The sequence below is a fragment of the Cetorhinus maximus genome, chromosome 21 (assembly GCF_964194155.1).
Source record: "Cetorhinus maximus chromosome 21, sCetMax3.hap1.1, whole genome shotgun sequence".
Lineage (NCBI taxonomy): Eukaryota > Metazoa > Chordata > Chondrichthyes > Lamniformes > Cetorhinidae > Cetorhinus > Cetorhinus maximus.
The window spans coordinates 16,638,192-16,664,507 of record NC_135899.1 but is presented as its reverse complement, the minus strand read 5'-3'; the positions used below and the strand labels follow the sequence as shown (position 1 = coordinate 16,664,507).

General features: G+C 44.8%; 2 protein-coding genes across 2 annotated transcripts in view; both read left to right on the top strand.

Annotated features, from left to right (window-relative positions):
• Window positions 1-26,316, top strand: part of LOC144695530 (E3 ubiquitin-protein ligase TRIM69-like) — a 92,600-nt gene that overhangs the window by 59,179 nt on the left and 7,105 nt on the right. The window contains 5 exon segments of the mRNA XM_078566406.1: window positions 8,549-9,035; window positions 9,127-9,222; window positions 9,316-9,549; window positions 12,239-12,261; window positions 16,515-16,633. Coding sequence (XP_078422532.1) covers window positions 8,549-9,035; window positions 9,127-9,222; window positions 9,316-9,549; window positions 12,239-12,261; window positions 16,515-16,633 — 959 coding nt within the window.
• Window positions 13,024-13,475, top strand: LOC144695706 (small integral membrane protein 7-A-like). The gene has a single exon (XM_078566663.1). The coding sequence runs from the start codon at window positions 13,024-13,026 to the stop codon at window positions 13,249-13,251; it is 228 nt and encodes a 75-aa protein (XP_078422789.1). The 3' UTR covers window positions 13,252-13,475.

Here is a 26,316-nt window from a genome sequence, read left to right as displayed (position 1 = left end):
TTCTCTACCCCAGAGGGCTGTGGAAACTCAATCATCAAGCATGTGCAAGACAGAGATCGACAGATTTCTTGAGACCAATGTCATCAAAGAATATGGTGTTATTGCGGGGTGGGTGGCATTGAAATAGATGATCAGCCATGATCTTATTGAATGGCAGAGCAGGCTCGACAAGCTGAATGGCCTCCTCCTGTTCCTGTGTTCTTAGGCTCATAAACTGGTTCCAGAGCAGGTGTTAATGTTTACAGCAGAATGTGAACGGTGGTTAGAATCTGAAGTTCCTGAATTCAATGCTGAGGCTGAAAGGCTGTAAAGGGCAGGATGGCAACATTCCTAATTCCTGTCAGGAACAAATAACACTACATTCCCTGCGGCTGTTTGAAAGGGAGATGTGTAGGTGTCATTTCAGAAACAAAGACAACAGTTAACAGTGGAGTCAGTAAAAGAGGAGTAATAATTACATAAGAACACACTTTAGATGGAAAATACGAGGTTCATAGACGATTTTACTGGGTTAAGCGACCCTATGGTCCTCTGTGGAATCTAACAAGTTCTGTAGAGGGCGCTTAATGTGCAAATTTTCATCCTGCAGAATGAATCCCATTATGATATTCACCAGATGAACTGACAAACCAGGAGTTCAGTAGATTGGGGTTGATCTCCACAAACCAGAGTCTTGATATCAAGACTGACTCTGATGCTGTTCAGTTCCGGAGATCTCCAATCACTTGTTTCCCACCATTACTGTTTTTAAATCCCTCTGTTAGCACAGCAATGCCAGGATGACAAACATGCTGGTTTATATAGCGGATTTCAAAACCAGCTAAATACTGCAGCATATATCACATTAATGCAGAATCTTAATTCGTAAATATTTCCCAGATAATTGTGGATATTAATGTGACATTCTCCAACGAATCTTTCCCACTAACACCCCTGGGAACAAATCACGAAACAACGGGATTGATTGAATCGACTTTGTGAATCTGAATTTGATCGGATCCAAGTCTAAGAATACTTGAAAATTGCAGCCTCATACAACACCTCACCATTTCGAAGTTATGAACCTTCAAAAACCTTAGTCAGCAATTCTTGGGCCGTTTTGAATGCTCAATTCTTTCATTCAGCACTAAAATCCTGTCAGTAAGTAAAAACAGAAAGTTCCTGGCAGCATTTGTGGAGAGAGAAGGAGAGTTAACATTTCAAAATTGCACTTGGGTGCTGCTTTGGGCTGCAGTAGAGTGCTTAAGTTGGAGTTTGGTGACTGAGGGAGAGCGGTGAGCAAGGGAACGAGGTGATCCTTTGAGGACCATGTGTACATTCAGGCAAGTATTTACTACGTTTAACGCTTATAGTTTTCAAGGTCTTATTTTGTGGTTCATCGTTTGTAAGGGCTATATTCTGTAACAACAAGGAGCAGAGAATAAGTAACCGAGAGTAATTGATATATCTGGTATTAAGTATAAGGTACAATTTAATTTAAAGTGGTAAGTCATGGCAGGAGAGCTCAAAGCCGTAGTTGCTCCTCCTGCTCTATGTGGGAAGCTGGGAACATTTCCTGTGCCCGGGGCCAGCATGTGTGTGTGAGGTGTCTCCAGCTGCAGCTCCTGGAAGCCCGGGTTTTGGAGCTCGAGCGTCGGCTGGGGACACATTGGAGCATCCACAAGGTGGAGAGTATTGTGGATAGCATATATAGAGAGGTGGTCACACCGCAGGCTAAGAGTCCACAGGCAGGAAGGGACTGGTTGACCACCAGGCGGAGCAAGAGGACTAGGCGGGCAGTGCAGGAATGTCCTGTGGCTATTCCTCTGCAAAACATATATACAACTTTGGATACTGTTGGTGGAATGGCCTCTCACGGGAAAGCAGCAACAGCCAAATTCATTGCACCACACTTGGCTCTGCTGCACAGGGGAGGAGGAAAAAGTGTGGGAGTGTAATCATTTTAGGCAATTCAATAGTAAGGGGAATGGACAGGCGTTTCTGTGGCCACAAACAAGACTCCAGGACGGTTTGTTGCCTCCCTGGTCCTAGGGTGAAGGATGTCGCAGAATGGCTACAGGACATTCTGAAGGGGGAGGGTGAACAGCCGGTGGTCATGATACACATTGGTACAAATGACATAGGTAAAAAAAAAAAGGTTGAGGTCCTAAAAGTAGAATATAGGGATTTCGGAAGTAAGTTGAAAAGTCGGACCTCAAAGGTTGTGATCTTAGGATTACTACCAGTGCCACGTGCTAGTCAGAGTAGAAATAGCAGGATATTTCGAATGAATACGTAGCTGAAGTGATGGTGTGAGGAGGAGTGTTTCACATTCTTGGGACATTGGGTCCAGTTCTGGGGCAGGAGGTACCAGTACAAACTGGATAGGTAACACCTGGGCAGGACCGGAACTGATGTCCTGGGGGGAATATTGGCAAGAGTGGTTGGGTAGTGTTTAAACTAAAATATCAAGGGGATGGGAACCTATGCAAGGAGTCAGAGGAGGGGGGATTATGGACAAGAACAAAAGACAGAAAGGGGAATAAGAAAAGAGATAGGCAGAGAAATCAATGACAAGAATCAAGCAAGGCCTTGGTGAAAAATAATGGGAACGGGACAAGTAATGTTAAAAAGATAAGCCTTAAAGTTTTGTGCCTTAACACAAGAAACATTCGCAATAAAGTGGATGAATTAATTAATAGATGTAAACAGGTATGATATAGTCGTGATTTCGGAGACATGGCTGCACGGTGGCCAGGGACGGGAGCTGCACATCCAGGGGTATTCAGTGTTTAGGAAAGACAGACAAAAAGAAAAAGATGGTGGAGTTGCATTGCTGGTTAAAGAGGAAATTAACGCAATAGTGAGGGACGATATTAGCTCCAACAATGTGGAACCTGTATGGGTAGAGCTGAAAAACACTAAGGGGCAAAGAACGTTGGTAGGGTTTTTATATAGATCCCCAAATTGTAGCGGTGATGTTGGGAATAGCATTAAACAGGAAATTAGAGAGGCATGCAATAAAGGAACGTCTGTAATTATGGATGACTTTAATCTGCATTTAGATTGGGCAAACCAAATTAGTAACAATACCGTAGAGGAGGAATTCCTGCCGTGTATATGGGATGGTTTTCTGGAACAATACGTTGAGGAACCAACTAGAGAACAGGCCATCCTAGGCAGGGTATTCTGTAATGAGAAAGGAATTATTGGCAATCTAGTTGTGCGATGCCCCTTGGGGATGCGTGACCATAATATGATAGATTCCTCATCAAGGTGGAGAGTGATGTAGTTGAGTCTGAGACTAGGGTCCTGAATCTCAATAAAGGAAACTACGATGGTATGAGATATGAGTTGGCTCTGATAGATTGAGAAAACTTACTTAAAGGGATGATGGTGGATAGGTAATGGCAAACATTCAAAGAGCGCATGGGTGAACTGCAAGAATTTTTCATTCCTAAGCAAATACAAAAATACCTGGAAAAACTCAGCAGGTCTGACAGCATCTGTGGAGAGGAACACAGTTAACGCTTCAAGTCCACATGGCTCTTCATCAGAACTAAGGAAAAATGGAAAAGAGGTGATATATAAGCTGGTTTGGGGGGGGGGGGGGTGACATGTAGAGCTGGACAGAGGGCCAGTGATAGGTGGAGATAACCAAAAGATGTCATAGACAAAAGAACAAAGGGAGGTTGACGGTGGTGATATTAGCTAAGAAATGTGCGAATGGTTAAATTAAGGGTAGAAAGCAGGGCGATCAAGTGACAGAAAACCCGAGTGGGGGTGGGGCAGGGGTAAAGGATCAAAATAGGCTAAAAGGTAGAGGTAAAATAATGGATGGAAATACATTTAAAAATAATGGACGACGAGACAGACGATGCAGGAAGGATGTTGCCGATGGTGGGGGAGTCCAGAACCAGGGGTCACAGTCTGAGGATACCGGGTAGACCATTTAAGACTGAGATGAGGATGAATTTCTTCACTCAGAGAGTGGTGAGCCTGTGGAATTCGCTACCACAGAAAGCAGTTGAGGCCAAAACATTGTATGTTTTCAAGAAGGAGTAAGATATAGCTCAATACCCGAAAGGGATCCAAGGATATGGGGAGAAAGCGGGAGCATGCTATTGAGTTGGATGATCAGCCATGATCATAATGAATGGCGGAGCAGGCTCGAAGGGTCGAATGGCCAACTCCTGCTCCTATTTTCTATGTTTCTTTGTTTATTAGGCTCTTCTTCGGAACTGATATTCTGTTAGCAGGTGGCAGTGCTGCACTTTGTATGAATAAAAGAGACGTTCACATAGAGTCTGAACCCATCCCAGAGACTGACTGCACCCGAAATTCATTACTCGCAAGTGCAGTAACCGCCGTTTTTCAGGGAAATGAATGAGTCATATTACACCCAGCACGACCCTACAGAAAGGAAATTAGATGAATTACGGCTTAATCTGTCCCTGAGGGTGTTGGTTGAGGGAGGAATGTTGTCCAGGACACCGGGAGAACTCCCCTTCTCCACTTTACCGTGGGATCTGAAACTCCCACTTGAGGCCTTGGTTGAATATCTCATTGGAAGGTCTCAGACTGTCGGAGGGGGACAGGAAAAGGATTGGAACGTTCAGCCGCCTGAATCCCATCCACCTTTCGATTAGATATGACTGACATGTACCTCAACTCCGTTTATCCGCCTCAGCTCCGTATGTTTTGATACCCTGGAAAATTACATTATTCCTAGTATTCCCCCTTAAAGGGGAGACAATTCCACATTTCTCCGACACTTGGAGGTGAAAAGTTGCTTCGAGATTTCACTCCTGAATGGCCTCGGTGAAATTTTAACGATGATGACAGAACTCTCCTCATGTTGATGATGGGTGAGAGTATTTTCCAAAATCGAGTAGAATTCCGACCGGTGGGGAGGAATGTCTCCAATGACAGGAACTTCCCAGGTTTTCCCTCCGTTGAAATGAATGTCAGTAAATTCCGCTGGTCTGTGAAAGGTTTGTTCATGTCCCCCTGGCCAGATTGTCCTTTCTGTGCCCCACACAGGAGCTGTTTAACACCCAGACAGTGACATTAAAATCCAATGTTCAATACTGTCAAATGTATGAAACATTTTGCGCTAGAATATCAGACAATATCTCTGCAATAAAACAAGACATTTTTTTTTTCCAATCGACATTGATCTCTCCACTTCCCCTCTGCCGCCTTAATTCTTTGGCCAGAATTTTTCCGTCGGCGAGTTGGGGGCGGGGCCCGCTCGCCCATCGAGGGCTAAATTCTGACCTATATTTTTCCAATTTTACTGAATTATCTGTTTATAATCCTGATATATCTCAAAACTTCAATAGCCTGTGGTTTTCCTTTCTGCCGTAACACGAGTGTCGGGAGAAGCTCTTCAAGTTTAACCCCAGTAGGATGCCGTTTGACCCCCTCCCATTTTCCATTGGCCTGTCCCACAGCCCTGCCCCCACACCCTGTGATGTTCTTCCTCTTTATCAGGGACTGAGAGGGCAGCACTGCCTGAGACATGAATGCACAGAGCTCAAAATCCCCGAGGCGGAGTTTGAATATCTATGGATTTTTTTTTTACATTTCCGAAACTAAATCCTATTTTCTCAAGCATTTACAAAGAAACTCCAAGTACATTCTGCATAAAAACATATGTCAAGCCTCCTTTTCAATGCATTAATGCTCTGGACCTCAGCCACATCATGTGGCAGCGAGTTCCACATTGTGACCAATCGCCAGATGGACAAATTCTTCCTAACACCTTATGTCACATCAACAATTTCCAGTTCCCTGGCCCCAACCGCTTCCTCTTCACCATGGATGTCCAATCCCTCTACACCTCCATCCCCCACCAGGATGGTCTGAGGGCCCTTAGCTTCTTCCTTGAACAGAGGCCCCAACAATCCCCATCCACCACTACTCTCCTCCGTCTGGCTGAACTTGTTCTCACACTGAACAATTTCTCCTTTAACTCCTCTCACTTCCTCCAAATAAAAGGTGTGGCTATGGGTACCCGCATGGGCCCCAGCTATGCCTGTCTCTTTATGGGGTATGTGGAACATTCCTTGTTCCAGTCCTACTCCGGCCCCCTCCCACAACTCTTTCTCCGGTACATCGATGATTACTTCGGTGCTGCTTCATGCTCTCGTCGGGACCTGGAAAAATTTATCAATTTTGCTTCCAATCTCCACCCCTCCATCATCTTCACATGGTCCATCTCTGACACTTCTCTTCCCTTCCTTGACCTCTCTGTCTCAATTTCTGATGATAGACTGTCCACCAATATCCATTACAAGCCTACCGACTCTCACAGCTACCTCGACTACAGCTCCTCACACCCCGCTTCCTGTAAAGACTCCATCCCATTCTCTCAGTTCCTTCGCCTCCGTCGCATCTGTTCTGATGACGCTACCTTCAAAAACAGCTCCTCTGACATGTCCTCCTTCTTCCTTAACCGAGGTTTTCCATCCACGGTCGTTGACAGGGCCCTCAACCGTGTCCGGCCCATATCCCGCGCATCCTCCCTCACGCCTTCTCCTCCTTCCCAGAAACATGATAGGGTCCCCCTTGTCCTCACTTATCACCCCACCAGTCTCCGCATTCAAAGGATCATCCTCCGCCATTTCCGCCAACTCCAGCATGATGCCACCACCAAACACATCTTCCCTTCACCCCCCCTAACGGCATTCTGTAGGGATCGTTCCCTCTGGGACACCCTGGTCCACTCCTCCATCACCCCCTACTCCTCAACCCCCACTTATGGCACCTCCCCATGCCCACGCAGAAGATGCAACACCTGCCCCTTCACTTCCTCTCTCCTCACCGTCCAAGGGCCCAAACACTCCTTTCAAGTGAAGCAGCATTTCACTTGCATTTCCCCTAACTTAGTCTACTGCATTCGTTGCTCCCAATGCGGTCTCCTCTACATTGGAGAGACCAAACGCAAACTGGGCGACCGTTTTGCGGAACACCTGCGGTCTGTCCGCAAGAAAGACCCAAACCTCCCTGTCGCTTGCCATTTTAACACTCCATCCTGTTCTCTTGCCAACATGTCTGTCCTTGGCTTGCTGCATTGTTCCAGTGAAGCCCAACGCAAACTGGAGGAACAGCACCTCATCTTCCGACTAGGCACTTTACAGCCCTCTGGGCTGAATATTGAATTCAACAACTTTAGATCTTAAACTCCCCCTCCCCCCATCCCCACCCCGTTTCTTTTCCCCCCCCCACCCGCTTTTTTTCAATAATTTATATAGATTCTTCTTTCCCCACCTATTTCCATTATTTTTAAATCTAAAACTAAAACCTTTAGTCTTTCCACCCCACCCCCACTAGAGCTGTACTTTGAATATCCTGTTTTCCATTCTTAATTAGCACTTTTCTCAGACAAAGACCACCACCTTCCTTCAACACCTCTTTGACCCTTTTGTCTGTGACATCTTTTGATTATTATCTGCTCACACCACACCCTCAATGTGTCTCTCCCGCCCCCCACCCCCCACCCACCTACCTTAAACCAATTTATATTTCTCCCTTGTTGAAACTATGCTGCAGTTCTGCCGAAGGGCCATGGAGGCTCGAAACGTTGACTGATTTCTTCTCCGCCGATGCTGCCAGACTTGCTGAGTTTTTCCAGGTAATTCTGTTTTTGTTTTGTTTTAAATTCTTCCTAATATTGGGGGAAATAATTCACCCCAAAGCTTTCCTGCATCAGTTGAGGTGTCCCTGGGAAGGATCCATGAAGCACAGAGGCCTGTGCTACAGAGTTACCTGGGAGGAGACGCCCTCGCCAGTAAATCCGCTGCTTCATCTCTCCACACTCCTGCAAAGGAACATTTCGGAAACAAGTGAAAAATATCTAATTTTAGTGCCATCTGTCAGCTGTGGCTCGTTGGTATTTTTTTTTACCTCTGAATCAGAAAGTGGTGGGATCGAGTCTCACTCCAGATGCTTCGGTACAGAACTCAGACTTGTTCTCATGTTGACTGATGTATTTTCCAACGTGACACCAGTGACTCCCCTTCTAAAGTACTTCCTCTGCTTCAAAGCGCGTTGGGACGTCCAGCGGCTGAGAAAGGCGCTTTTAAAACGCACGATTTTCTTTTATTAAATATAAAGTAACTTGACAGGTCGAACCCTCTAAATTCTCTGTGTCTATCACTCGAAATGCTTTCTTGAAGTCATGGTACTTTTTGCCTTAGTGTGAGCGACTGCAATCAGGAACGCATTTTAAGGATCTGGATCTCACACCTTGTTTCACCAGAGGGATTGTTATCGGCAGCGAGTTCACACTGGAGAAAAGTGCATTGGAATCTCGTTCCCGCCGATCTCCTCCTCCTCTCTCCCTCCCCCCGATCCCCCCCCCCTCTCTCTCTTTCTCTCCACTGTCAACATTCTCTGGAGCCCAACCCGCCCTCGACAGGTTTCAATTATTCCCCTCCGTGCTTTAACTCTGCTTTTCCCCCTTTAGACTGGACTTGTTATTTTTACTGTCCTGTGTGGAAGTCGCAAGGACATAGACCACGATGGAATAATAATTCCCTGAGGATCGGAGTGAACTTTATAGGGAAAAAGCTGAACTGAGGGTGTGCGGCAGCAACCTCGAAACTGAAAGTGGTTTGAATCAGGAAGTGCTGAGTGTGAACATGGCTTCCAGAGAACAGGTCCAGAGTTTGACCGAGGGGGCAATTTGTCCCATTTGTCTTGAGTTCTTCACCGATCCGGTAATACTGGAGTGTGGACACAACTTCTGCCGCTCCTGTATCACCCAGTGTTGGGAAAAGGAGATAAACTCCTGCCCGGAATGTAGAGAGGAGTTTCCGGAAAGAAACCTCAGGGCAAATCGGGCCTTAGCGAATCTAGCCGAGAAAGCTCGAAAATTAAAGCTGGATCCGAAAGAGAAGGAAAGTAAACTTCACTGTGAGGAACATCAGGAACAACTGAAGCTGTTTTGTGAAACTGACAAGAAATTGATCTGTGTGATTTGTAGAGATTCGCGGGAACACAGAGAGCACGGCTTCCTACCGATTAAAGAAGCTGTTGAAATCTACAAGGTAAAAGGGGAAAATATTTTCTAAGTTGATAGTTTTATCACATTTTCATGGTCTAACACTTCAATTCTGTGATTTTCTCTCCCAATCCCAGGATAAGCTGAAATCTTCCTTAGATTCTCTCACACAGAAGAAATCGGCGGTTCGAGAAACGGAACAGAAACAGAAGCGGAAGATTTCCGAAGTCAGGGTAAGGTCTCCCTGTTCTGGTTTTCTGGGATCTCGGTCAGTTTTGCTCCCTTTATCGCGGAACATTAATTATGTTTCACATTTCATTTGGTAGGAACAGTCGAGCAGTCTGCAGACCCACATCACATCCGAGTTCACTAAAATGCACCAGATTCTCACTGAGAAAGAGCAGCGACTACTCAGAGATCTCAGGGAAGAAGAGGAGAGGATTCTTGAAAGAATGGAGAAAAACCTTCGAGAGATTGAGGAGAATTTAAATTCTATTGAGGAGAAGCTCTCAAAGTTGCAGAAACAGATGGAGCAAAAGGACGAGTTGATATTTTTAAAGGTGAGGGAATATATTGCGGGTCAGTTCCGTGAAACTTCACACAGTCACAAAATAACTGATGACTGTGGAATAAATATTGAAATTACCGAATAAATAAAAACTGAGTTAAACAAATTTCCGTCTGTTTCGTGGCAGTTCTGCGGTCTTCCCGAAATAATCGACTTCCACATTGTCTGCAGATTCCCGGGAATACCTGTAACCTCCAGAGAATGAGTTTCCTTGATCCTCACACTTGCATTGTGATTATTTCCGTGTTGCCAAGTTTAATTTTCTCCTGGACCGCCCATTGTAACCTAGTTCCAGTTCATGTTGTGAGTGTGAGGGTCTGTCTGGTACGGTGTGTGAGAGTCACTGTGTCTGTGAGCGGGACTGATGTTGAGTTCCAGTTTACTTTACTCTCCACAACCTTCCTACCAAAATGCATCACTTTACAATTCCGTCTTAAATCTAATATGCTCTGGGTCTGATCATTTCACCAGCCGCCCTGTTTATGTCCTCCTGAAATGTGTGCAGTTCTGGTTACCTCATGACAGAAACGGTGTAATTGAATTAGAGAGGGTACAGAGGAGATTTACAAGGATGTTACCAGGACTAGAAAATTGCAGCTATGAGGAAAGGTTGGAAAGGCTGGGGCTGTTCTGCCTGTGACAGAGGAGGCTGAGGGGATATTTGAGATACACAGAATTGTGAGGGGCCTGATAGAGTGGGTGGGGAAGGGCGTATTTACTTACCAGAGAGGCTAGTGACGAGGGTCACAGATTTAAAGTGCATAGAAAGATGAGAGGGAAGATGAGGAAAAACTGAAAGGTCTGAAGGTGAATAAATCACCTGGACCAGATGGATTACACCCCAGGGTTCTGAAGAAGATAGCTGAAGAGATAGTGGAGGCGTTAGTGGTGATCTTTCAGGAATCTCTCGAGTCAGGGAGGGTCCCAGAGGACAGGAAAATCGCTAAAATAACCACGCTGTTTAAGAAGGGAGTGAGGCAAAAGAGAGGAAATTACAGGCCGATTAGCCTGATCTCAGTCATTGGTAAGATTTTAGAGTCCATTATTAAGGATGAGATTTCAGAATACTTGGAAGTGCATGGTAAAATAGGGCAAAGTCAGCATGGTTTCATCAAGGGAGGTCATGCCTGACAAATCTGTTAGAATTCTTTGAGGAGGTAACAAGTAGGATAGTCAATGGAGAGCCAATGGATGTTATCTACTTGGACTTCCAGAAGGCCTTTGACAAGGTGCCGCACAGGAGGCTGCTCAGTAAGATAAGAGCCCATGGTGTTAGAGGCAAGGCACTAGCATGGATTGAAGATTGGCTGTCTGGCAGGAGGCAGAGAGTGGGGATAAGGAGGTCCTTCTCTGGATGGCGGCCGGTGACTAGTGGAGTTCCGCAGGGGTCAGTGTTGGGGTCACAACTTTTCACTTTACACATTAATGATCTAGATGAAGGAACTGAGGGCATTCTGGCTAAGTTTGCAGATGATACAAAGATAGGTGGAGGTACAGGTAGTATTGAGGAGGCGGGTAAGCTGCAGAAGCATTTGGACAGGTTAGGGGAATGGGCAAAGCAGTGGCAGATGGAATACAATGTGGGCAAGTGTGAGGTCATGCAGTTTGGTAGGAAAAATAGAGGCATAGACTATTTTCCAAATGGGGAGAGAATTCAGAAATCTGGAGTGCAAGAGACTTGGGAGTCCGTGTCCAGGATTCTCTTAAGGTTAACTTGCAGGTTGAGTCGGTATTTAGGAAGGCAAATGCAATGTTGGCATTTATTTCGAGAGAACTAAAATATAAAAGCAGGGATGTGCTGCTGAGGCTTTATAAGGCTCTGGTCAGAACACATTTAGAATATTGTGTGCAATTTTGGGCCCCATACCTCAGGAAGCATGTTCTTGCCCTGGAGAGGGTCCAGAGGAGGTTCACGAGAACGATCCCAGGAATGAAAGGCTTAACATATGAGGAACGTTTGATGACTCTGGGTCTATACTCGATGGAGTTTAGAAGGATGAGGGGGGATTTAATTGAAACTTACAGAATACTGAAAGGCCTGGATGGAGTGGACGTGGGGAAGATGTTTCCATTAGTAGGAGAGACTAGCACCCGAGGGCACAGCCTCAGAGTAAAGGGAAGACCTTTTAGAACAGAGATGAGGAGAAACTTCTTTAGCCAGAGAGTGGTGAATCTATGGAATTCATTCACAGAAGGCTGTGGAGTCCAGGTCATTGAGTGTATTTAAGACATAGATAGATAGGTTCTTGATTGGTAAGGGGCTCAAAGGTTACGGGGAGAAGGCGGGAGAATGGGGTTGAGAAACTTATCTGCCATGATTGAATGGCGGAGCAGACTCGATGGGCCAAATGGCCTAATTTCTGCTCCTATGTCTTATGGACTTATGGTCTTATGGAAAAAACGTTTACACCCAGATGGTTGTGGGATCTGGAACTCACTGCCTGTAAGGGTAGTAGAGGCAGAAACCCTCAACTCATTTAAAAGCTGTCTGGATAGTAACATCAAGTGCTGTAACCTGCAGGCCTGTGGACCAATGGATGCAAAGTGCGATGAGGCTGGATGGCTTGTTTTTCATCTGGCGCAGACACGATGGGCCGAGTGGCCTCTTTCTGTGCCGTAAACTTTCTATGTTTCTAAATCTGTTACTGTGCTCCTCACTGTTCTTTATTCATTTATTTCAGGAGGAAGCTTGTCGGAAGAGAAGGTAGGACATGTTTTCTGCTGAAACTCTGCACAAGTTGGTAAAATAACTCAGAAAGGTTTTGTTATGAATTTCTTTTCTAGTTACCATCGCAACATTAAAGGGCGACAATAACTCTGCTTATGGTTTAAGTACTAGTCTTTTATTGTGATGACATGCTTTATTGCAGATATTAAATTAGATTTCATATAACTGGTCTACATGATTGTATTAAATTACAAGATGCCATGCAGTCCTGAAGTGCTCACTTGCAGGCTGCAGACTGCTGTTCGTGCGGCTGTGACCTTCCGCCTGACCCTGAGAGAGCCACACCGTCCATGTTTCCATGGTGTCGACCATCCATGTCCCTGCAAGGCTCCTGACTAAACCGAGACAGTCACATGTTAAAGTGGGAACGGGTTTTGTTTTGATTCCAGTATAGAACCTTGACCTGTATCCTTAACACCGACAAGACAGACCCAGCAGAGGTGGCGGCACTGTGGTGTAAAGTTTGGATGGAGTTGCCCTGGGAATACTTAACATCGACTCAGGACCCGTTGGAGTTTCATGGCATCGGGTAAAATATGGGCAAGGAAACATATTGATGATGACCACGTTCCCACCATTTGCTAACCACACCCACCCCCCCTCTCACCCACTCCTCAGCTGATGAATCAGTACTCCTCCATGTTGAACGCCACTTGGAGGAAGCACTGAGAGTTGCAAGGGTGCAGAATATAGATTGGATGGGGCACTTCAATGACCATCACCAAGAGTGACTCGTTAATGCAACTCGACTTCCTGCTGTTTGGCACCTTGCTGATGAATGCAGGAGCTGTGCTGAACTTCAAACTAAAGAGAAAAGAACTGCAGGGTTTTGGAGAAGATGGCCATAAACTGACGACAGGTGATAACATCAAAGAGTTCCTGCTGAGTCTGCGCTACTTCCGGATCTTCATCGCCCTGTGGAATATCTTCATGATGTTCTGTATGATTGTGCTGTTTGGATCTTGAAACCTATAGATGCTGTGAAAATAATGCAGTTCAGGACAGCCCCATTGGACTTGGATTCTTAGCAGGCTCTTTCCCTTCTCCATTATAATTTCTACAAATTGTTCAGTCTTGAGAGTCAGACATGTTTTTTTCCTACCTCCAACAATTGTACATATCCAAAGTCAAGCTGTTCTGCAACAGCAGCTACAGAGGTGGTAGCTGCTGTCCAGTGTAACTATCTCAATATTTTCCCTCCCTAACAGCACTGTGGGTGTACCCACACCACATGTGCTGCAGCTGTACAAGAAGGCAGCTCACCACCAACATTCTAAGGGTAATTATGGATGGGCAGTAAATGCTGGCCCAGCCAGCAATGCCCACATCTCATGAATGAATTTTTAAAAAGCGCCACTACTGGCTGAGCTGGTTCTGTCGCAAAGGACATAGCTGCTAGACTGGGTATGTGGCAGGTGGTGAGGGAACCAACAAGAGGGTAAAAACAGACTTGATCTCATCCTCATCAATCTGCCTACCGCACATGCATTGTGGAGATGAACTCCTGCCTTCACATTGAGCATACCCTCATTCAAAACTGGGTGTCCATGAGGCGCTGTTGGCCGTTAGCAGCAGCAGATTTGTACTCAGCCACACTCTGTGACCTCATGGTTTGGCATATCCTGCACTCGACTATTATCACCAAGCCAGGGAATTAACCCTGGTTCAATGAAGAGTGCAGGAGGGCATGCCAGGAGCAGCACCAAGCATGCCTAAAAAGGAGGTGTCAACCTGGTGAAGCTACAACTCAGGGCTACTTGCATGTCAAACAGCGTAAGCAGCAATGGATAGACAGAGATAAGCGATCCCACAACCAACGGATCAGATCAAAGCTGTGCAGTACTGCCGCATCCAGCGTTGCATGGTGGTAGCCAATGAATCAACTAATGTGAGGAGAAGGGTCCACAAATACCCCCACCCTCAATGATGGGGAGCCCAGCACATCAGTGAAAAAGATTAAGGCTGAAGTATTTCAGCCAGATTTACCAAGTGGATGACCCATCTCGTCCTTCTCCAGAAGTCCGCAGCATAACAGATGCCTGTCTTCAGCCAATTTGATTCACTCCACATGATATCAAGAAATGGCTGAAGGCACTGGATACTGCAAAGGCTATGGGGCTTGACAATATTCTGGCAATAGTACTAAAGACTTGTGCTCCAGGACTTATCGCACCCCTAGCCAAGCTGTTCCAGTACAACTACAACACTGGCATCTACCTGGCAATGTGGAAAATTGCCCAAGTGTATCATGTAAACAAAAAGAGGGACAAATCTAACCTGGCCAAGTACTGCCCTGTCAGTCTACTCTCGATCATCAGTGAAGTGATGAAGGGTCTTCAAAAGTGCTAACAAGCGGCACTTACTTAGCAATAACCTGCTCACTGACGCTCAGTTTGGGTTCTGCCAGGGTTGCTCAGCTCCTGACCTCATTACAATCTTGATTCAAGCATGGACAGTAGAGCTGAACTCCAGAGGTGAGGTGAGATTGACTGAACATTACATTATTTGACCGAGTGTGGCATCAAGGAACCCTAGCAAAACTGGAGTCAATAGTAATCGGAGGAAAACTCTCCACTGGTTGGAGTCATAACTGTTACAAAAGAAGATGGTTGTGGTTGTTGGAGGTCAATTATCTCAGTTCCTGGACACCACTGCAGGAGTTCGTCAGGGCATTGTCTTATGCCCAACCATCTTCAACTGCTTCATTATTGACCTTCCTTCCATCATAAAGTCAGAAGTGGCGATGTTCTCTGATGAATGAACGATGTTCAGCGCCATTTATGACTCCGCAGATACTGAAGCACTCCATGTCCAAATGCAGCAAGTCCTAAACAATATCCAGGCTTGGGCTGACATCTGGCAAGTAATATTTTCCCCACACAAGTGCCAGGCAATGGCCATCGTCAACATGAGAGAATCTAGCCATCGCCCCTTGATATTCCATCCCTTGCTATTACCATTTCTGAATCCCTCACTGTCAACATCCTGAGGGTTACCATTGAACTATTAAGTAGAAACTAAACTGGACTAGCTATATAAATGCAATGGCTACAAGCACAAGTCAGGGGCTAGGAATCCTGCGATGAGTAACTCAGCCTGCCAATCACCTAAAGCCACATGTCAGGAGCATGATGAATACTTTCCACTTGCCTGGATGAGTGCGGCTCCGATAACATTCAAAAAGTTTGACATCATCCAGGACAATGCAGCCCACTTGACTGACACCCCATCCACAATCATTAACTCTCTCCACCACCAACGTACAGTGGCAGCAGTGTGTACCATCTACACGATGCAGTGCAGGAACTCACCATTCCTCATTAGACAACACCTTCCGAATCCATGACTGCTACCACCTAGAAGGACACGGGCAGAAGATGTGTGGGAGCACCACTACTTGGAAGCTCCCCTCCAAGCCACTCACCATCCTGACTTGGAACTCTATCATCGTTCCTTCACTGTCGCTGGGTCAAATTCCTCCCTTACAGCACTGTGGGTGTACCTGGACCACTTGGACTGCGGGGGTTCAAGAAGGCAATTCACGACGACCTTCTGCAGGGGCAGTTAGGGATGGGCAATAAATGCTGGGCTAGCCAGTGAAGCACACACCTCGTGAATGATTGAAAAAAAACCAACGCAACAGCAGAAACATGTTTTAAGCTATAAAGCAATATTGGCACCAAACCACGAGGAGATATTAATACCAAAGATGAGGTGCATTTTAAAACGTTTTAAAGGAAGAAATAGAGAGGCAGGAAAGTTTAGGGAAGGAATTTCAGAGCTCAGGGTCCTTGGCAGCTGATGGTCCTGCTGCCAATGGTGAAGCGATTAAAATCAGGGATATTCAATTGGCCAGAAGTAGAGGAGCGCAGGTGTCTCGGAGAGTTGGGTTGATGTTTTCAGTCTTTGCTTTCATTCAACAAGCTTTGTTTGGAATACAGCAAGTGAACAGGCTAAATGTTTATCTTCTCCTGTGATCTGTGATATACTGGTAACTAATCTGTTATCATGCTGTGGGCCTTTTGCAGGACATGAGTTTCCATCCTCTGCCCTTGCATTCCCAAGTTACCTTTTGCTCAGTTATAGAGAGAAATTTCACTTTCTATCACATTTGTTCTAATATGAAAAATGCTGAAATATATGAATGCTGGGGTAGCTTCACCATTTAAATCATGTCGAAAATATTCAATTGGGATGAATTTACACCATCAATTCTTTAATATTTACAGGATTAGTGGTGAGATTCATACACTCTCAGTAGCAGATGCTGCGGCCCTGTCTATCAGAAAGTTCAAAGGACCATTACAGTACACAGCTTGGAGGGAAATGATCAATTCCATTAACCCTGGTAAAAATTTTATATTAATTTTCCTAACTATAATTCCAGTTGTGAAGGAAATAAATGGGCTCCAAAGTTCCAGGGATGTGGGGGAAACAGGAAATCCAACGTACCTCCAGTGAGGGGCTGTGGTAGTATGATCATCTTAAGATCATAAGAAATAGGAGCAGCAGGAGGCCATTTGGCCCATTAAACCTGTCCCGCCATTCGATAAGATCATGGCTCATCTAACTGTGGCTTTAACTGCCCTTTTTTCCTGTTCCCTATAGCCCTTACCTCCACTGTCGATCAAAAATCTGCCTAATTCTGCCCTGAGTATAAACAACAGCCTCTTCTCCATTGCTGTCTGTGGAACAGAATTCCAAAGGCTAAGATCCCTCAAAGAGAAGAAATTCCTTCTCATCTCTGTCTTAAAAGGGAGACAGAGCCCTAATTTATAAACTATATCCATTGCTTCTAGATACCCCCACAAGAGGAACCATCCTCCCACTATCTACCCTATCAAGCTCCCTCAGAATCACCTATGTTTCAATAAGATCACCTCTGATTTTTCTAAATTCAAGAGTAAATGCCTAAATTGTTCAACCTTTCTTCGTCAGACAACCCCTTCATCCCAGGAATCAGCCTAGCGAACATTCCCTGAACCGCTTCTCAGACATAAAAGAACTCCCTTTAGTAAGGAAACGAAAACTGTGAAGTTAAAGCCGCCATAGTCCCAGAGGATCATCGGTTGCACTCTCATTAGTGAGAGATGACTGGTGGTGAGTTTAACCTGAGGGTCACCACACCTCAGGTGTGGGGTGACGTTGAGAAGGCAGGGCTTTCATGGATGACCTCAGCCAGTACAGGTATTGTACTGTTGCATCACTCTGCACAAACCAGCCGTCCAGCCAGCTGAGATAACCGACACCCAAACTGTACTGTTACTCTCAGCAATGACCTGTACAGTTATATCAAGAGTTCCCCACTATTATACTCCATCTCCCTTTCAATTAAGGCCAACATTCCATTGGCTTCCTAATTACTTTCTGTACCTGCATGGGGAGGTAGAAGGAAGTGGAGCTGATGCCGCAATCAGATCAACCACAATCTTATTGAATGGTGGAGCAGGCTCGCAGGCCCCGAATGGCCTACTCCTGCTCCTAATACTTCTGTTCTTGTGCTCACCTTTGTAATTAATATATAAGATACCCCTATACTCCAGCATTCTGCAACTTCTCTCCATTTAAATAATATTCTATTTTTTAATTCTTACTGACAAAGTGGACTACGTAATAATTTCCCACATTAAACTCCAGCTGCCAATTTTTCCCACTCACCTTTCCATATTCCTTTGCAGACAATTTTAATCCCTCCTCACAACTAGCATCCTATTGCATCATCAGAAAATTTGGCTGCAATATAGTCAGTCCTTTTAATATGTCCTATCTATAAACTGTAATTAGTTGAGGCCCAAGCACTGATCCTAGGTGCACTCCACCAGTTACAGTTTGCCAAACTGAAAATGACCCATTTATCCTGAATCTCTGTACCTGCTCATTATCCAATCCTCTATCAATGCCATTGTATCACCCCTAACACTTCTCTTCTGCAGTAAACCTTTATTGATACTTTATCTAATGCCATTTGGAAATCAAAATACACTACATCTACTGGTTCCCCATTATCCATCCTGCTTGTTACATCATCAAAGAGCTCTAATAAATTTGTCAAACATGATTTCCCTTTAACAAAACTATGTTGACTCTGCCTGATAATGTAATGATTTCTAAATGTCCTGCTACTACCTTTGAAATAATGGTTTCCTGCATTTTCCCAATGACAGATATTAGATTAACTAGCCTATAGTTCACTGATTTCTGTCTCCCTCCTTTCTTGAACAGTGGTGTTACATTCATGGCTTGCCAGTCCATTGTGACCTTCCCAGAGACTAGAGAATTTTGGAAGTTTGCAAACAGTGAATCAATTATCTCTGCAGTCACTGCCTCACAAACCCAACTATGCAAGTCATCAGGTCAAAATTTCTTGTCAGCCTTTAGTCCTATTATTTTCCTCCTACTTTTTCTCTGGTGATCTTGATTGTTTTAAATTCCTCTCTCCTTTTTGCCTTTGTTCCTCTATTATTCTTGGTATGCTTCTTGTGCCTTCTACTATGAAGAATACTTGTTCAATGTCTCTGCCATTTCCTGTTTTCCCACTATCGATTCCCCAGTCTCACCCTCTAAGGGGCCCACACTTACTATCGCAACTCTTTTTTTATGTATGTGTAGAAGCTTTTACTGTCTGTCTTTAGGTTTCTTGCGAGTTTCCTCTCATACTCCAATTTCTCCCTCGATTTTTTAGTCAATCTTTGCTGGTTTCTAAAATTTTCCAAATTTTCTGGCCTACCACTAATCATTGCGGCATTGTACATCTTTTATCACAATTTGATGCCACCATTACCTTGCTAAGTCAGCCACACATGGCGAACTCTGTTCATTGAGCCTTTCTTTCTCAATGAAATGTATTTTTGTTGAGAGTTATGAAATATCCCCTTAAATGTCTGCCACTGCTTCTCTACCAACTTGCCTTTAATCTATTTGCCCTGCCCATTTTAGCCAACACGGTCTTCAAACCCTTGTAATTGCCTGCATTTAAGTTTAAGGCATGAGTTTCAGACATAAGTTGCCCATCCTAAAACTGAATGTGAAATTCTATCTTATTGTGATCTCTCTTAACTAGAGGATGTTTCACCATGAGGTCATTTATTAATCCTTTCTTGGTAGATATTACCAGGTGTAAAACAGCCTGTTCCCTGGATGGTTCAGGAGCATATTGTTCAAAGAATCTGTCCCAAATACAATCTACGAACTCATCCTCAGTCACCTTTTCCAATTTGATTCAGCCAAACGGTATGAAGATTACAACCGCCTACAGTTATTGCAGTATCCTTCTTACAAGCTCCCATTATTTTTTGATTTACACTCTGTCCTACAGCTTAGCTACTTTCAGTAGGCATATAAACCACTCCCATTAATGATTTCTTTCCCTTGGTGTTTCTCATCTCCACCCAAATTGTTACAACCTTTTGATCCTCGGAAACAAAATAATTTCTCACAACTATACTGATCACGTTCCTGATTAACAGAGCTACCCGATCTCTTTTTTTGCTTTCCCCCTGTCCTTCCAAAATGTCACATACCCTTGAATATTCAGGTCTCAGCTGTGGACACTCTGCAACCATATCTCTGTAAAGGCCATCATAAAATAATTTATTTCCATTTGTGCTATCAATTCATCCATCTTGATACAAATTCTGTGTGCATTCTGATAAGGAGCTGTTATTTTGGTCTTTGGGCAATGTTTCCCTACCCTGGCCTTATTGGCTGGTATACTCTTATGTTTGTAAGCTCTATCACTTCCTGTTATACTCTGTTTATCATCACCTGCAATGCTATCCTACACTATTGACTTGTCCTTTTTCTTCAATGTTCAAAATCTCACCGCACATGAACACTTCCTCCCCCTCCCCCACTCTTTAGGTTAAAGTCCTCTCCACAGCCGTATTTTACAATTTGCCAGGACACTGGTTCCAGCGTGGTTCAAGTGAAGGCCATTCTAATAGTTTCACTCCCTTTTTCACCAACGTTGCTGCCAGGGCCCCATGAATTGAAACACATTTGAATCTGTTGGACAATTGCAAGAGCTGGTCTTTCTTACCTGACTTTCTTCCCTTTCCCTGACCACTAAACAAATTGGAAATACCTAAGAGTGTCACTGCCTCCTGGAACAAAATGTGTTGGTAACTTTACCCCTCTCCAATGCATTGCACTGTCCAAATCACGGATTCCAGTGGATCAGCTCAGAGCTGAGGTTCTTCAAGCTGCAGACACTTACTGCAGATGTGGTTGCCGTGAATCAGACGGGTAGCGTCCGGTCCCCACCTGCTGCAACTGCAACACATCACCTGCCTATCTTTATTTCATTTTTATCGAACTGATTCGATTTCAACTGGCTCTGGTAGAACACAAACAGAGGAGCATAAGCATTTTATTGCTGTGTAAGTGCCACTTGATGTCATTGTCAACATCACATTCTACCACTTGCCTGAAGATTGAGAGTAGACTGTTGGATCTGTGATTGTCCGCATTGTATTTGTCCTGCTTTTTGTGGACAGGATGTACTTGGGCAATTTCCCACATTGTCGGTCAGATGCCTGTGTTGTAACTCGGCTATGGGTGTCTCTAATTTTGGAGTTAAAATCTTCAGTTCTACAGCTGGGATGTTGTTAGTGCCCATTGCCTTTGCTGTTTCCAGTGAGTTCATCCCTTACTTGTGATCATGTGGAGTCAGTTGCATCAGATGAAGACTGGCATCTGTGACATTGGCGACGTTGGAAGGAGAACAAAATGGATCATCTAGGTCATTGTTTCTCCTGCAGCTGTTGCCCTGATGTGAGATGTGGTGGTTACCACAAGTACTCAATCAGAGTTAAATCTGCTACGAGTGTGGCACGGATGCCGTTTCAAGGCTAAGAGACTGAAGCTCTATGCTCCCTTCTTAACAGTAGCAAACCAGAGGCTGCACTGGAAGAGGGATTTGGGTGTAAGATTAAAGAGATGTTTGTGCATTTGCCTAAATCCTTTGTCAGATCGCACATGGAGATTTTGGTGGCCTGCTCGTCTACTTTATCTCCATTATGAAGGGTGGCAGTAGGCCTCACATAAAAGGTTTGCAATCATAGAATGATAGAAAAGTTACGGTGCAATAAGAGGCCATTCAGCCCATTGTGCCTGCGCCAGCCAAAGAACAAAGAATCTAGCCGCTCATTTTAATCCCAATTTCCAGCTCCTGATACGTAGCTGTGCAGGTTACAACAGTTCAGGTGCAGATGCAGGTATCTTTCAAATGAGTTGAGCATTTCAGCTTAAATCACCAACAAGGCCAAGACTTCCAGATGCCCATCACCCTCTGGGTGAAAAATATTTTCCTCATTTCCCCTCTAATCCTTTTACCAATCACCTTACTTCTGTGCCCTGTGGTAACCAGCGTCTGATACAGTTCCATCACAATGTCACTGCCTTGGACTTCATTACCTCGTCCATTAAAGAAAAGCATTCCATATGCTTTCTTGACCACTGTACCCACCTGTACTGCCACCTTCCAGGACATGCGCATGCACACCAACGTCTCTCACTTCCTCAACCCCACCCCAAATGCATTACTCACACTTATCCAGATTGAATTCAATTTTCCCTCTCAACAAAACCATTGATATCATTCTGGAGATAACAGCTACCCTCTACACTTCCAACTGCACGGAAAATGTTCGTGTCATTGGCAAATTTCTTAATCATATCTCCCACATTTACATCCAAATCATTAATATATGCAACAAGCAGCAAGGGCTCCAACACTGAGCCCTGTCAATCACCACTGGAAACCATTATCCATTTGCAAAGATATCTATCGACCATGACATTTTGTTTCCTGTTGCTGAGCCAATTTTGGATCCAACTCGCCACCTTCCCTGTGACCCATGTGATCTCACTTTCCTGACCAGTCTGTCATGTGGGACCTTGTCAAATGCCTCACTAAAATCCATGTAGACAACATTTGCTCCACTATCCTCATCCATCCTTCTTGTTGGTTCCTCAAAAATTTCGATTACGTTAGTAAGACATGATCTTCCTCTCCAAAACCATGCTGGCTATTCCTGATCAATCAATGCCTTTCTAAGTGACACTTTATCCTGCCTCTCAGAATTGATTCTCATAATTTGCTCACAGCTGAAGTCAGGCTGACCAGCCTATCATTTTCTGGCCAATCTCTCACAACCTTTTTAAATAATGGTACAATGTTTGCAGACCTCCAATCATCTGGTACCTCACCTGTCTCTAGTGAGGATTGGAGAATAATCCTCAGGGTATCCGTTATTTCCTCCCTGGCTTCTTTTAACAACCCGGGATACAATCCACGTGGTCCTGGTTATATATCCACTTTCAAGGATGTCATTTTTTCCATTGCTTCCTCTCTCACTATACTTATTTTATCTAATATTTCACACACCTCCTCTTGAACTAGAATGTCTGCATCATCCCTCTCTTTAGTGAAGACTGAGACAAAATACGCATTGAGAACCCTGCCCACATCCTCAGTATCAATGCACAGGTTACCATGTACATCTCTGATAGGCCCTACCCTTCCTTTAGTTATTATTTTGCTCTTAATGTACTGGCAAAACACCTTAGGGTTTTATATGATTTTACCTGCCAATATTTTTGCAAATCCTCACTTTGCTTTCGTAATTTACATATTTACTTCACCCCTGTACTTTCTATACTCCTCTAGACTTGCTGCAATATTAGACTTTTTGTGACTGCCATGAGCCTTCTTTTTTTGTTTATCTTGACATTTCTGCTTCTGCGAAACCAGGGGGCTTTGATTTGTCAGTATTTTTGATGTGGACATGTCTACACTGTGCCCGTAGAACCTTGCCTATGAATAATTCCCACTGATTTGACAACATTTTCCCCTCTAATAACTCTATCCGGTCCACTTTCGCCAATTAACCTCTCAACTTTGTAAAATTTGTCTCCCCCAATTTAGAACTTTAATTCCTGCTTTCTATTTGTCCTTTTCCATAATTGTGTTAAATCTAACTGTCTTATGGTCAGTATCTCCAAAATGGTCACCCACTGCTACTTCATCCACTTGCCCAGGTTCTTTTCCAAAGACTAAATCTAGAATTGCGCCCGCTCTCGTTGGGCTAGTTATGTGCTGGCTAAGAAAGTTCTCTTGACTGCAGTTCAAGAATTTTGTGCCCTCTGTGCCCTTCACACTGTTCACATCCCAATTCATATTAGGGTAGCTAAAGTCTCCAAATATTGCCGTCCTATTGTTTTTGCACTCATAAATTTGCCTACATATTTGCCCCCTTCCACTATTTGGGGACCTGAGTACACTCCTAGTAGTGTGCCTGCCCCTTTTTTATTTCTGAACTCCACCCATATGGCCTCATTTGATGCTTCATTTTGGATGTCATCCCTCCTTTCTGCTGTCATTGATTCTTGAACCGATAATGCTGCACCCCCACCTTTTTTATTCCACTCTCTACCGTGCCTGAAAACACTATATCCAGGGATGGTAATCTGCAATTTTTGCCCCTCCATAAGCCAAGTTTCTGTTATAGCGATGATATCATGCTGCCATGTGTCTAACCAAAGTGCAATGGACATCATTGAAGGATCGTTGCTTGTTTAGAGCATGAGGAGAGGGAGTGTAGATTGGACCTGTGCTGAGGGCAGTGAGGAGATCCATGAGAAGGATCAGCAGCTCTAACTGTCTTATGCAGGGTCCATGAAGGAAAGAAGTTTACCTTGGTTTTGGGTGCCACAATGACTGATCACGGTCTTCCACTAAAGCTAAGGCCCATCTGAGACTGAGACTTGTAGGGTTCTCTGTGACTGGAGGGTCAGGGGCCTTGCACCTCAGCAAAGCATAGTGCAGGTGAGGCACTCAGTGAGTGGACTACAGAGTAACCTCTAATCTTATTGGTGTGATAACGATGTCAAGGGATATGCGATTATGATGTGTGAGTGGTGACCAGGGGGTGCAGGAACATGATAATCTCTCATCAATGTGCATGGAGCAGCGATTTATAGGGGCCAAATGTTCTCATGTTGATGATCCACAGCTGGTTCATCTTGAAAGAGCTCTGTGCTAGGTCGGCTCCCCTTTGAGAGCAAGTGTCAGGGTTAGCAAGAGCCGGCCTCACGGAAGTCAAGATGGCGGCCATTGGCCTGGCCACAGGTGTATCACAGGCGGTGCTCTTATCTACAAATGGGTGAAAGGCAATGCCGTAGGTGGCTTTGTAGATCCCAGGATCTATTTGCCAGCTTCTCCACAATGAGCTGCGGCCACAAGGGCTTGGAGGGAATCCAATGCTGATGGCATTGAAGGTCACCCCCGCCTTGAACTTCTTTAATAAAGGACCCTTCTAGGGCTTCACTTGGGATCAATGCATCAGCTCTCAGTCAGTGACACACAAGTGTATTCAGAATGCCCAATCAGGATAGTGCATCTCTGGAAAGTTTAGATTTGACATTCCTTCCAATCTGTTGTGTTCAGGACTTTGTCAGTACATTGCTGAAATCACAATTCTACTAACAGGTGCCTGAGGTTGCAGGAGATGGTGCAGATCCTAATAAGCGCATTTGGCGCCAGGGTTCTGCACTTCATTATAGTTGGGCACATGCAGGGCTCAAACCAACAGCAGGGAAGATGTCACTACTGCAATTTAATTCTGCTGTCAAAAATAAAGGTACATTTGAGAAACCGAAGGTCAGTAAAGAAGAAGGTGCTGTGGCCTTCCACTCTGCAAAGGATAGTAAACCAAAAAGTTCAACAAATTGATTCTGGTAACTATCAGATTGGTATGAGCCTGTCTACCGCATCATATTCCAGCTATAGCCTCTGCATGTGGTTCGGCCACATCCTGGCCCTCCCATCCCTTCATTGTCCTTCTCATTGGAGCAGACATCTTGCTTCCCCGTGTCTCGCTCAGGAACATGTCCCCCTTTTGTAACACGAGGCTGTGCAGGGTGCAGCAGACAATGATGATCTGAGACATTCTCAGTATGGGAAAGCACTGCCTGAGCCATCCAAACATCTGAACCTCATCTTTAGGAGCTCAATCACTTACTCAGTCAGGGACCTGTGTGGGTATAGCCATCATTGTAACTCCTCAGCAGTACTCTGTGGGTGGTGAACTGGCATGATTAGCCATTTTTGCTGGGGGTATCCCTTATCCCTGAGGATCCTGCCCGGCAATCGCCGAGATAGTTCCTTTAATACCCTCCACCGCCACCCCCCTTCCTCCCACTTCGAGGCATCTTACTTACTGACTAACTGCGTGGTCAACGTCAGATTTGAAAAAATGGTGTGCGTCACCTTCCAACCTTCATCCGCCAACTTCTACCCTCACCCCTGCCACCCACCAGCTACCCCCATCACATTCACCCTCCCAATATCAACCTTCCACTCCCCTCTGTCACCCTTGAACCTCCCTTCGTTCCACTGGGCACTATTCTGATCCACCTCCACATGCCCTCCCAACCCTGAGATCTGATGAGTACAGGCCCAACCTAAACAACCCCTCAAAACCTTTATTAACCCACCATGCAATAATATACACTTCCAACCCCAGTTGTTCAGTGAGATCCGCTTGTCGGAGCCCATTCCCACGTGGTCAGTCTGCTGAATGACTTCCTGTGACTGACCACTTCACGCTTTCCTGGCTGCAGCAACACTGTCCTTGTGGCTGTGGCTTTATATCCCTTTATGACCCTGGTCCCTTGATATATAAGTTCATACCTTGATTTGAGTCATCCAATTGTTTTTCATGCCTTATCAGTCCCTCCACCTGCATGTGGCCATTCCTGCTCTCAGCAGGGGATATCTCCAGGTGTATGCCAGCTATGGATGTAATATCTGTATCTTGATAAGGCATGAAGAAAGCTATTCACACATATCCAGAGATGCCATTGTCTATGAAAGTTGCTGTAGACGGAGTGTCTGTTGGTGAGCCACCACCTCAATGACATGTCCTGAAATGTCTGTGTGTGCCCCTGTTTAGTTAAAACTGTCTTTATTTTTAAACAGTTCAATAAGAGTTTCAGAAAGAGTAAACCTTGTTTGGATGGTAACGCAAT

Bases quoted from the DNA above. Each gene is read 5' to 3' on its own strand.
- LOC144695706 (XM_078566663.1), top strand. From the start codon at position 13,024: ATGCAACTCGACTTCCTGCTGTTTGGCACCTTGCTGATGAATGCAGGA.